The sequence below is a fragment of the Theropithecus gelada genome, chromosome X (assembly GCF_003255815.1).
Source record: "Theropithecus gelada isolate Dixy chromosome X, Tgel_1.0, whole genome shotgun sequence".
Classification (NCBI taxonomy): Eukaryota; Metazoa; Chordata; class Mammalia; order Primates; family Cercopithecidae; genus Theropithecus; species Theropithecus gelada.
In genome coordinates, this window is record NC_037689.1 from 38,642,748 (window position 1) to 38,655,067 (window position 12,320).

Consider the following 12,320-nt stretch of genomic DNA (forward strand, 5'->3'; position numbering starts at 1 on the left):
TGAACAGAGTAGAAAGGCCCTTCCCCAGCTTTAGTGTGCCTTGGAGCCGGCAGCTTTGAATAGGGCCAGCTTCCTCAGAGAGAGCTGCCAGAATATCAGAGAGGCGAGAGGTGCATTTGTTATTTTAACAATTGGATTGGGTCTTCACTAGGAGCTCTACAAAGAAACCAAATTAATGAAGTCAGATTGCCTATCCCGCCAACAGTGAATGTTTATGGTATGAGTTTAGCTCTATGCTAGAGAATCTCAATATATTTAGATTTGGGCTTGAGAGAGAGAACTTCAGTGTGATCTGAGACTGAACTTCCATTCACATTCATTCCCCGAGGAAGCATGTCGAGGATCTGTGTGTAATATACTGGTGTTCCATTTACTTGAAATATCCTGGCTTGCTCAATTCCTCTCACTTAGGCACTCACTTCTCTAAAAAATAAATGTGTATATGTGTGTGTGCATGTGTGTGCACATGCACGTGTAAGTGTGCATAAAATATAGAATAGACTGAAATCAACAAACTTATAAAAATACCAAATAACCTCAATCTGTAATTTTATTTTTGAAAAGCACTAAAAATATCAATAAATGAATTGTCTGAAAAACTAATCCTTTGGCTGGTGAGATAAGTCTAAGTTGCCAGAACCAGTTAAAGCTTTATATAATTTGGCAGTACATTTGCGTTCACCTGAGATTTCTCTGCCTCCAGCTGTGCAAAAATTCTGTGATATGCAGAGCCTCGAAACCTGGGCCAGAATGCTAAAACTAATTTTCTTTTGTAATCTGAGCCGTAATTGCATTTTAACTCGGTTCTAGTGTGAAGACTGCTTTTGTATGTGTGTGTGTTTACTTCATGTCATTAATTTCTGGCATTTAAGTTAGTGCCTGGCACATAGTCTACCCTCAGTAAATGTTAGTTCTTACTGCCGAGTCTATTGTTCTTTTCTTCTAAACCAGTGGGGTATATGCTTCCTTTGTGCCTCAGTGGTTCATTCCCTTGCCCTCTTTCCCTCTCCTCACCCTTGAGTTGTTAGATCCTGATTTTGCCCTAGGCAGGTGCCAACCCCGAGGAACTCCTGACCCTGTGGTGATGCATGCCTGCATGTGTGCAGCCAGCTGGGCAGCTTGGAAAGCCATAGTATTGACTTGCCAAAGAAGGGCTAGTTTACAAAAGTCATAAGAGATCGTTGTCATCAACTGCTGTCACTACCTGTTATCCTTTCTCTTTCCAAAAAACAATTTAGGTGCATAATAAAACAATCTGTAGAATTACTCTGTCAAGCCTATGTATGCCCATCATAGTTGTGCAATCAGTTGTGCAAAAACCTCAGTTCCTACTTCTAATGAATTTTATACTGACTATCCCAGACCTTTCTGCTGGCCCCCTAATAGCAGAGGAGAGAATACACTGTGGGAGTCAGGAACAACTAAAGCAGCTAGTCTGAGTATAGAATTTCTTTGAATTCTCATCTTTAAGAACCATACTCAGCTGGGCACAGTGGTTCATGATTGTAATCCTAGCACTTTGGGAGGCCAAGGTGGGAGGAACACTCAAGTCCAGGAGCTTGAGGCTAGCCTGGGCAACATAGTGAGACTCCATCTCTATTTTTTTTTTAAAAAGAACTGTGCTAATTCTTATTTGATTTATTAACATATCTCTGGATTTTAATATAACACCCCCAACCAAGCTGAGTAAATTTCTGGGAGGATGTGTTGTATTTCTCTTTGGCTTTCCTTCGTGGAATCAGGTAATTACAAAATGACTTACCTGAGGTTCTGTTTCTTGATATCCCATGATTGGGTGGAGTCTCTGATCCTTTAAAACTTTAAACAATTGATTTATTTGAATAGATTGATAGAGTCACATAATTCAATATTCAAAGATACAGAACACCATATGTAGGGGTTCTCATCATGCCATGAAGAGTTAAAACACAGGATGCGTATGTATTTTATTTCATGAGCCGTCCTAGTTGGAAATCAATGGGGTGGGTGTTGTGAGGAATGCAAATATGATTTTTAAAATGCAGGACTTGCCCTCAAGAAACTTATAGTCTTGTAGGAGAATGTAGCAGGTATACTGAGAGTCATAGTAAAAAGTAGAAGTTGTATATACCAAAAGGAGAGGTTGAAACCATAATTTTAGATTTCACCCATAGAATTCCTTTATATAGAATCTGTGCATCTCAAAAAAGCATTGTATTCTATCTAGTCTTGTTACTGAAACATCAGGGGTTTGGTCTAGGTCCTGCTGCTTGCCACACAGAAAGCCAATTACTGAGACAACAAGTATTGCCAAGAAAGAAGGCTTCAATCTGGTGCTGCAGCTGAGGAGATGGGAACTCAGTCTAAAATCCATGTCTCTGACTGATTAAAACTAGGGATTTATATAGCAGGAAAGAAATGTAACAATGTGTAAGAAAATATGAACTAAGGAGGGACAAGGAAGCATATGGTGCAGTGATCTGATGAGTTTCAGATCTTTGATACTTTTTTTTGAGAGGCCTGAAGGTCCTTTCCTGAGGAAGGAACTTAGATAAAACAAACAAGTTTCAAGCTTTAAGAGCAGAAGGGTCAGTTTCTATGTTTATCCAAAACAACTGTCTATGGGACTGTTGGGTTAGTTTCAGTCTGACTGCTAATTCCAGTACATGAGACCAAGGGAGGTCAGGTGTCTTCTCCACGGTTACCCAGTCGCACCAGACAGTGCCACCTTCAGTAAAGATAGCTAGTTTTAATAAAGCAAACTACTGCTTTGTTCTGTTGCTTAGAAGAAAGAGTACTGCATTTGTGAGTTAAATCTGGGTTTGGTGAGTGAAGACTTTTGAAGCTTTGTTCAGCTGTAACCCAGGGTTCCCCAGTGTTTTGGATATGTACTGTGAAAAAAGACCTACCTTATCTCTACAAAAATTTTTTAAAAAATTAACTGGGTGCAGTGGCACATGCCTCTTGTCCCAGCTACTCGGGAGGCTGAGGCAGGAGGGTGGTTTAAGCCCAGGAGTTCAAGGCTGCAATGTGCTTAACTGTTGCACCTTGAGTTCTTGTTTCAAAAAGTTCCATGTAGAAGCACAGTCTTGGAAAAGCAAAAGCCCAGCTGGATCCAGAGATGCCTGAGTTGGAGATGAATTTTGGCTAACTCTCCTCATTACCATACTAAAAATCCCACCCAGGGAGGCGCTTATTTGCCATTTTCTATACGTGTATGTAGAAGCATGATTGGTGCCTGCACTCCCTTTACTCCACCTCTGTGTACAATGACTCAGCTAACCAGCCCAATAAAAGCCTTGTTTTCACCTTTGTTTGGGGGAGGTACCTTCCTTGTTGCAAGTAATAAAACCCCATCATTATATCCTCCTTGGTTGGGGTCATTGGACTGTAACCTGCCAAGTGATCAAACCCACCTATTGTGTGGGTAACAAAATCCTGGTGACCCAAATGGGACTCAAACCCTCTTGGATACTTTGTTTTGAAATTATATCAGACGGAAGGGGAATGGTTCTGGGGTGTGTTTATAGTATTTCTTGCTGACTTTCGGTTAGGTTGTATTCTTTACAACTTTTCTAATTTTATTTTTAATAGATAATAATGGCCGGGTGTGGTGGCTCATTTCCATAATCCCAGCACTTTGGGAGGCCAAGGTGGGCAGATTGCTTGAGTCCAGGAGTTCAAGACCAGCCTGGGCAACATAGGGAGACCCTCATCTCTACAAAAAATAAAGAAGTAGCCAGGTGTGATGGCACATGCCTGTAGTCCCAGCTATTTGCAGAGGGCTGAGGCGGGAGGATCACTTGAGCCTGGGAGGTTGAGGCTGCATTGAGCTATGATTGTGCCACTGCTCTCTAGCCTGGATGACAGCATGAGACCCTGCCTAAAAAAAAAAAAAAAGGATAATATATCCACATGATCCAAAATTGAAGAGGTACAAAATAATATACAATAAACTCTTTCTCCCCACTGTGTCCTAGCCACCTTGTTTTCTTCCCTGGAGACATCCAGAAACCAATTTTGTTAGTTTCAGCTTCTGGAGATGGCTTATGAAAATATAAATAAATGCATCTATATTCAACCCCCTTTTAGAAGAAATGATACCTGCTATACCAACTGCTTTTTGTGCACCTTGCTTTTTTTCTTTTTCACACTTTAGCATGATGATTTTTCTATATTGGCACATAAAGAGCTTCCTCTTGGTTAGTTGGTCGTTTTTATGGCAAACAACTGAGTCCACCCTAGATGGTTAAGCCAAAAAGGGATTAGGATTTTAGTTAACTCAAGAAATCCTTTGGAGGGCTGGAGGAACAGGCTAGCATCCGGGTGCCCAGAAACAAAGCCCCAAGACATACATAGTACTAGCATTAAGTGGAAGCCACCTGTGCTGCTGCCTCCACTGAACAGCAGATGCTAGGTATTTGACTTGACTGCAACTGCTTCTACCTCCACTCTGCACCAGGAAGGCAACCTAGCAGTGACACCTGCAAAAGTAGCTCTGAGCAGAGCCTCTTTCCTTACATTTCTCACTTCTGAAGCAAAGTCTGGTGTGGATGTATCTGATTAGTGGTGACTGGGTGACACATTTGCATCTTAGCTTCAATAGAGTCTAGGAATTTTATTCTCAACTTTTAAACCTGGAGGTGGGACTTGTAATAGGTGAAATTTCAGCAAATAGAGAAATACTTTTCAAAATATGATGGACAGTCACAGATATGGCAATGTCCGCTAGAGCTGCCTAGAATTCCATTGTATGGATCAACCACAATTGATTAAACTAATATCTTAGATGGTATTCCTCTAAGTGTTTTCTAGTTTTCTAGTCTGTGACTTAGGCAATACTGTATTAATGACAATATACATGTGTCATTTTGCTAATGTAAAATGGAATATAAATTTCTAGCAGTGGAATTGCTAGATCAAAAGGTAAATTGTAATTCTTATGGATATTGCCAAATGGTTTCTGGATGCTATACTGATCCTTGTTTCCAGTAGTGATGTTCCTGATTTTTTATTTTTTATTTTTGTCTAGAGTCTTTTCCTTTTTTAGATTCCATCTGAGCCAGAGTGGCAGGCTGAGTCTTCCCTGCTACTGGGGTGAGTTTTGGGCCTTGGGCCAAGAATACTGACAAATCAGATCTGAGCCATAACCTGTGCCAATAGAGACTGTATTTAGCATCTGGACTGGATTTAGCTTATAGTTTATTGTAGTCCTGCTAGCCCTAAATTAAATGGCATCTTGGGGTATCTAAAAGATAACGTCGCTTCCAAAATTGATTTGCAATGTAAGAGTAGCTTACATCTTGGATTGTTATGTGTTCACAAATGCATAAAGATGTTTTCAAAGAATGGTTCTAAAGAATTATAACACCTCTTCTCTTTAAAAAAGCAAAATCTTATTTCTAGTGTGTGAATTATTGCATAGATTTTGCCAATATCCAATATCTGAACTATGGCATCCAATTGCTCTGGTTGGTTGCCATGAAAGTTTATAGTAACATAGGAAGCTCCTGTTTGAAAGCTCCTGAAAAACTTAAACAAATGTATATAAATGGGTGAAAAATGGGGGCTGAGGAAGAAGGTGAATACATGTGTTTTCTTCTCATGGAAGTGTTCACTATTTTTTATTAAAAAATTTTTTTAGAGACAGGGTCTCACTATGTTTCTCAGGCTGGCCTCGGACTCCTGGGCCCAAGTGATCCTCTTGTCTCAGCCTTCCAAGTAGCTGGGACTACAGGCACGGGCCTCCACATCTGGCTGTGTTTTCAGTATTTTAAGTTGGCATTTACCTAGTGCAGTTGATTATTTCAAGAAAATACACTTTCTGCATGGCTACTGAGGGTATCTGAAAGGATATAAAGTATAGCCCAGGGAAGTAGCACGTTGTTAGGCAGGGGTTAGTAATTCTTTCTGGAAAGGGTCAGTTGGTAGTTTAGGCTTTGCAGGCCAAGAAGCAGAATCAAAGATATTACATAGGTAATTCTATAACGAGAAAAAAATAAACGTCCACAAGCTTTTTATTGACAAAATTCAAAATATAATAACTGAGTACATTTTTTTTTTTGGTAATACAGGTCTACTTATAAGAAGAACAACATTCTTATTTTGGGGATAACATTTTCCTTAATGGGGTTCAAAGAATAGTGTTCCCTTTCATCAAATCGATTGCAAATGTTCATCTGTAAATACCATTTATTTTCTCCTTGTGGGCCATTCAAAACCAAGCAGTGGGCTGGATTTGACCCATGAGCAGTAGTTTTCCAACCACTGATGTAATGGAAAGACCATGAGCTTTGGACCTGGATGCATGTAGGTTTGAGTACTGGCTCTGAATTTGTGACCTTGAACATATCACTTAACTTTCTGAGTTGGGAAGGTTTATTTGTGTATAAACTGGGTGTAATGACACCTATCTCATGGAATAAATATTACCCCCATCCTTGTGATTTTACATTAGTATTCTAGTTCTGTAGATGCTGATATAATTTAGCTAGACTTACCTAGAAAATTAGTATTTAACAGATTTTAAAACTGGCTTTTCAAGGGATAGAATGCTCACATGGTCTTAAAGTACAATGTAAAAACATAACTTTGCAATGAAGAGATCTGGCAGTCACCACCTTAATCAAATGGCCAAGCTTTGCAATCAGTACCAATGGTGGGATGTTCTGACATTGTGTGCCCCTCACTGCTGTGTACCTCTCACTATATCACAGTGTCACCTGTGTGGTGTTCTTGCCAGAAACGTTTGACTTTAATGTAATCACAAGAAAACAGACAAATCCAAAACATGGGACATTCTGAGGACAACTGGCCTGGATTCTTTTTTTTTTTTTTTTTTTTTGAGACGGAGTCTCGCTCTGTCGCCCAGGCTGGAGTGCAGTGGCCGGATCTCAGCTCACTGCAAGCTCCGCCTCCCGGGTTCACGCCATTCTCCGGCCTCAGCCTCCCGAGTAGCTGGGACTACAGGCGCCCGCCACCTCGCCCGGCTAGTTTTTTTTGTATTTCTTAATAGAGACGGGGTTTCACCATGTTAGCCAGGATGGTCTCGATCTCCTGACCTCGTGATCCGCCCGTCTCGGCCTCCCAAAGTGCTGGGATTACAGGCTTGAGCCACCGCGCCTGGCCTGGCCTGGATTCTTAAATGATTCAGTGTCATTAAGAACCAAGGGGGATTGTTCTAGATTAGGGGGAGACTAAGGGAAAATAAGATAAAAATGCAGTGCATGAACATTGATTAAATCCTGGGTGTGGAAAAGAAAATTCAGCTCTGTAGGCATTTTCTGGATAATCGAGGAAATGTGAATGTGGACCATATGTCGTATGTTAGTCTGTTTTCACACTGCTGATAAAGGCATATCTGAGACTGGGAAGAAAAAGAGGTTTAATTGGGCTTACAGTTTCACATGCCTGGGGAGGCCTCAGAATCATGGTGGGAGGCAAAAGGCACTTCTTACATGGTGGTGGCAAGAGAAAAATGAGGAAGAAGCAAAGGCAGAAATGCCTGATAAACCCACCAGATCTCATGAGACTTGTTTACCATCACAAGAATAACATGGGAAAGACCAATCCCCATGATTCAATTACCTCCCCCTGAGTCCCTCCCACAACACATGGGAATTCTGGTAGATACAATTCAAGTTGAGATTTGGGTGGGGACACAGCCAAACTGTATCATGTTGTATGATAATATTGTGTTAAAGTTGGTTTCCTTGGGTGTGGTGATGATGGTGCAGTGGTGTACGAAAATATCCCTGTTCTTAGAAGGTGAATAGTAAAGTACTTGGGGGTGTGTCATGAGGTGTGTCTGCAACTCACTTTTCAGATGGTTTGGCAAAATGGGAGGGAAGAAGGGAGGGAGAGAGAGAATGTGTGTGAGTGTGTGTGTATGCAGAATAGGTGATTCTGTGCATTGCTGCTCAGTTCTTAGCATAGCACTCAGCACATTGCTTTTGATGGGGAGGTGCCCAATCAAAACTTGTTAAACTAACAAGTACTTTAAGGTTTTAGTAGGATTCTCTGAAAGCACACCTCAGCACTGCCTGTCTGCCCTCTCTTTAGCAGTGTCGTTTGGCTTAGGCATATACTATAATGCCTAATGTTGGGTAATCAGATATGGGGGTTCATGTTTTCTTGCGTAGCTCACCCACGTCCCTCTGGACTGAAAGTCTCTCTTGAATGTTAAAGTATAAATGAATGGGAAGGGAAAACCCAGCATAGAGGTTGACCTGTGTTTTCAGCTGTTCCCTGAGAGGCTGAGGTACAATTTGTAAGCATGTACTTCAGATTCTCTTCTGTATTTCTGTTGCTGAGTTTGCCCACTTGGGGAGGGTTGACACCCCCTGGGGCTGTGCTGAGTAGACGAAGGTGTATCTCTGGAGTTCTGACTGGCTGGGGCATCACTGAAGTATTCTCCTGGGCTATGAGGGCTAGGGCCAGGATAAAGAATGGCAGTTGCCTTTCCTTATGCCTTGACCCTAATCAGTATCTTCTTAGCTGAGCAGGAAGGGAACAGAGAAATTAATATTCTCTTATATTCCTGCAGGAACTCTTATGGCTATATAGTGTGAGATGACTAAAGCCCATTTAACAGCTACTTGTAAAAGTAATACAAGAGGAGGGGAAGAAGAAAGATTCTGCTGCAACAGGCTGTGAAGACTAATTCAACATTCATTTGTTGAGCTACTGAGCATACAGCAGGCATAGTAAAATATGAGTCCCTGGGAGATGTAAATAATAAGAATATACTCTTGTCTTCTGCTGAGCACTTGGGGCATAGGGAAAGGAGATGGGCTACAGTGGAGATAATTATCAAAATGCCAATTGTGCTGTGTTGCAAGGCTAGGGATGTGATAGAAAGCTAGTAAAAAGTGTTATGGGAATGCAGAGTACATGCCATGTGGAATTGACTACAAAGGTAAGGTTGGTCTTGAGATGACTTGAAGAATGAGCCTGGCAGGCAAAGAAATGGGCATCTGGTATGACTAAAGTCTTCATTAGCTGCAGGGTGGGGAGGAGAGAGACATGATGATGTTGGAAAGGTAGTTTGGGCCAGACAGGAGGACCTCAGAAGCCATGCTTGGTTTCACAGGAAAGGCATGAAGAGTCCTGGAAGCCCTTTGAAGTTGGAGGGTGATGTGGTTTTGATAAGAGGTCACGGAGGAAATATGGAAGCTGGTGTGTGAAGGTGTGCGTCTTGAGACAGGACTTGAAACAGTCGAGGCGAGAGCATAGAATCTGGATTTTGCTAGCTGCAGCAGAGGGAGAGTAGAAAATAGGGGTGCTCTTGGAGAATTCTTCCAGCCCCTCCCACTAAGAGATTTTACATTTTAAAATCTTTCTAAGGAAACCTTTAATAATACTTGAGAGAAGCTTATTTAAACCCTTGAACAGTTCTGAAAATGTATTACATTTCAGCCAGGAAAGAAAGTATTATTTCAGGCAAACTGGAACATGTGTGGACTGGTTACTCAGCACAGTCGCCTAATCTTATAGAATTAGGTAGGAGGGAAGCTATGTTAGTGGCCTTCAACCTTCTTCCAGAACTTTGTTCAGATTTCTCCCAAATGATCGGTGAATTTTTCTGATTTGTATCCAGCATCCCAGACGTTTAGTGTACATCTGTAAGCTGTAAGGAAGTTGATTTAATCTATTCCTTTTTTTCATCTCTTGCCTTCCACCTGAGAAAACACTGGTCCATAGGTTCTTACTCTGTATTAGGAATTTGCACAATGTGTAACCTAAGATGGATCCAGCTGCGAGTTGGATCCAGCTGGGAGTGTTACAGGTTTGGAGTTTAGACTAAAGAAGAGAAGTGGAATCTTTTCATTTTTCCCCCTTTATTTTGAGGAAAGCCCAGTGATTTGGACTGTTTGAAGGAGCAATTATATAAAACATCTCCACTAATTGAGTATCTGGGATAAACTTTTTTTCACCTTATTTTCTTTAGATACCATTAAACATTTCTACCCACAACTTAGAGCTTTTCCGTGGAGATTTTAAACTTAGAAAACTTTGAACCTTGATGAATGAAAAAAACCTTTCAGAACTAACCTTTTTTGTTTTGATTCAGAAGTCCATGTGTAAGTTCCAAAGGCTTATAATTCTTTTCTCTTCCTTGAGGCTTGAATATTTCAGAATGTTCTTGGTATCTCTCTTGGAGGTTTGGTGTAACAAAGTGAGTTATGGGCTTAACTCACTTATGTGTATATATTCTACTTTGGCTCCAAAGCAATGATTCTAGTGGTGATATGGGACCAAAGGACAGATTTCAGGTAAATAAGGCCGTTTACTAATGTCAGATTAAGGTATTAGTCTTCAAGTACCATAAATGTTTCACCAGCAATTTCAGTTACCTGTAGTAAAGAGCTTTCCAGTTTGATGTGGTACTTATGGTAAAGGAGCAACTGAAAGTTAACCTGATAGTAGATTAACACTCAATGAAAATATAGTTGTTAATTTTTTCACATACCAAGGATTACAATTTCTTTTTTTCCTATTTTTAAAGTAGAGATGGGGTCTTGCTATATTGCCCAGGCTAGTCTTGAAATCCTGACCTCAAGCGATCTTCCTTGAGGCTTCCCAAAGTGCTGAGGTTATAGGCGTGAGCCATTGTGCCCGGCCTACAATTTCTTAATAGTAGGAGTTATTCTGCAAGACAACTATCTCAATGTTGGAACTACACTAATGTTGTTGGTGTGTTTTTTTCCTTGTGTGGGATAGTCTGTATCTTAAGATACGTAATGTATATATTCACAATAAGGGCTACATTATAAAATTCAGAGACATTTTATTTTTGAGGGTAGGTTTCATTCACTTGATTGAGAATTTGTTGACTGTATCTTGGGTGCCTATCCTTATGCTAAGAGATGAATGGAAGTTGCCCCCTGCCTTGAAGAGAAGACATTTTAATGGGAGGCAGAGATAAACAGATAATTAATTATAATGTGATACATTTGGAAATAGTCACAAAAAACTTGAATATGGAGATTTTCAAAAGTACAGAGAACAGGATATTGAACCCTCATGAACCCATTACCAAACTTCAACAATTACTAACTCTTGGTTATGTTTGTTTCACCCATGTGCCCCACCTCCTCACCTTCCCCCTTTTATTTTGAAGCAAGTGTAAGACAGTGTATCATGTGATGGACATTAATAGATACTTGGATAGAGTATTCTGAGAATACACTGGGAAAATATACTGTATCGGGGAGGTGGAAAGGAGCTACAGCAAAGTAACATTTGAGTTCAATCTAGGTGGGGAGGAGGATGTCATTGTTCCAGGTGATGGGATGGAAACCGACAATTATTGCAATGTCTTGAAAAATGTGTATATAGAACTTTTTTGTTCCTCTGAACTGAGCACCCAAGGTGTAATTTCCAAGATTAGGAAATTGTTTTGCCTGAGGACTTTATAAAAATAATTAATTCACTTTTAATTTAGATAAACTAGAATAATCCATGAGTAGTGGTAATGACTAATCTGTTCTCTTTTCACCCCAGTGACTTTCTAGACTTTGAACATTAGAATTCACTCCTTGAAAAAGTCACTCTCCTTTGTAAGTAGAGCAACAGCTGTCCTTTGTCACCTTTATTTTTCTCTTTGGAAGAGGAGGAATAATCAGTGGCTCACTTCTGAAACATCATGAGTAGGTAGAATTTAGTAGTCTGAATTTAAAACCTCCCTGTAAACTGGAGGAAGAAGAGGAAATTGACCAGCGGGCACACATAGGTTCTCAAGGGACTTTTTTGGTTAGCCACTAGGTGAAATCCTTGAGATTTCATCATTTATCTTGTCTCATTTTCCTGTTGTGAAATTGGGTGTTCAGCATTGTTTTTCTTGTCTGTTCTCAGATCACAGAACTGTGTGGTGCAAAGCGAGTTGGTTATTTTGGTGCAACACAGTTTTACATTGCCCTGAAATTAATTGCTGCAGCACAATCTGGCCTCCCGGTGCGGATAGAGAGTATTAAATGTGGTGAGTATCTCACATTTGTATGTTTTATTGTCCATGGCGAGTTGCTCATTTATGAGAACCATTTTTAATGGATTTAAACTTTTCTGGAATTTCTCGTTGCTTCCTCCAACTCTTCTGCAAAATGAAATAAGAAAACTTAGCAGGTAGGTAGCTTAGTTTCTTTCTTTTGTAAATGGGGAAAAATTCCGAGAGTAACCTGAGATTAGTTCATTTTAACTGATTTGCAGTTAAAATAGATTTTATTCTTTAGCAGGATGGGATTGGGCCAGGAATTCTAGAGCCTGTGGCAAATAATCACATTGAGTTTAATTTTCCACTTGAGGTATCTATAATGTTATTGAAGGCTCTGTTAGGGATTAGG

The 12,320-nt window shown here is 40.3% G+C and overlaps 1 protein-coding gene across 1 annotated transcript in view; it reads left to right on the forward strand.

Moving 5' to 3' along the window:
• Nucleotides 1-12,320, forward strand: part of REPS2 (RALBP1 associated Eps domain containing 2) — a 206,643-nt gene that overhangs the window by 45,425 nt on the left and 148,898 nt on the right. Inside the window, exon 2 of the mRNA XM_025371831.1 lies at nucleotides 11,836-11,959. Coding sequence (XP_025227616.1) covers nucleotides 11,836-11,959 — 124 coding nt within the window. The remainder of the gene's footprint in view (nucleotides 1-11,835; nucleotides 11,960-12,320) is intronic.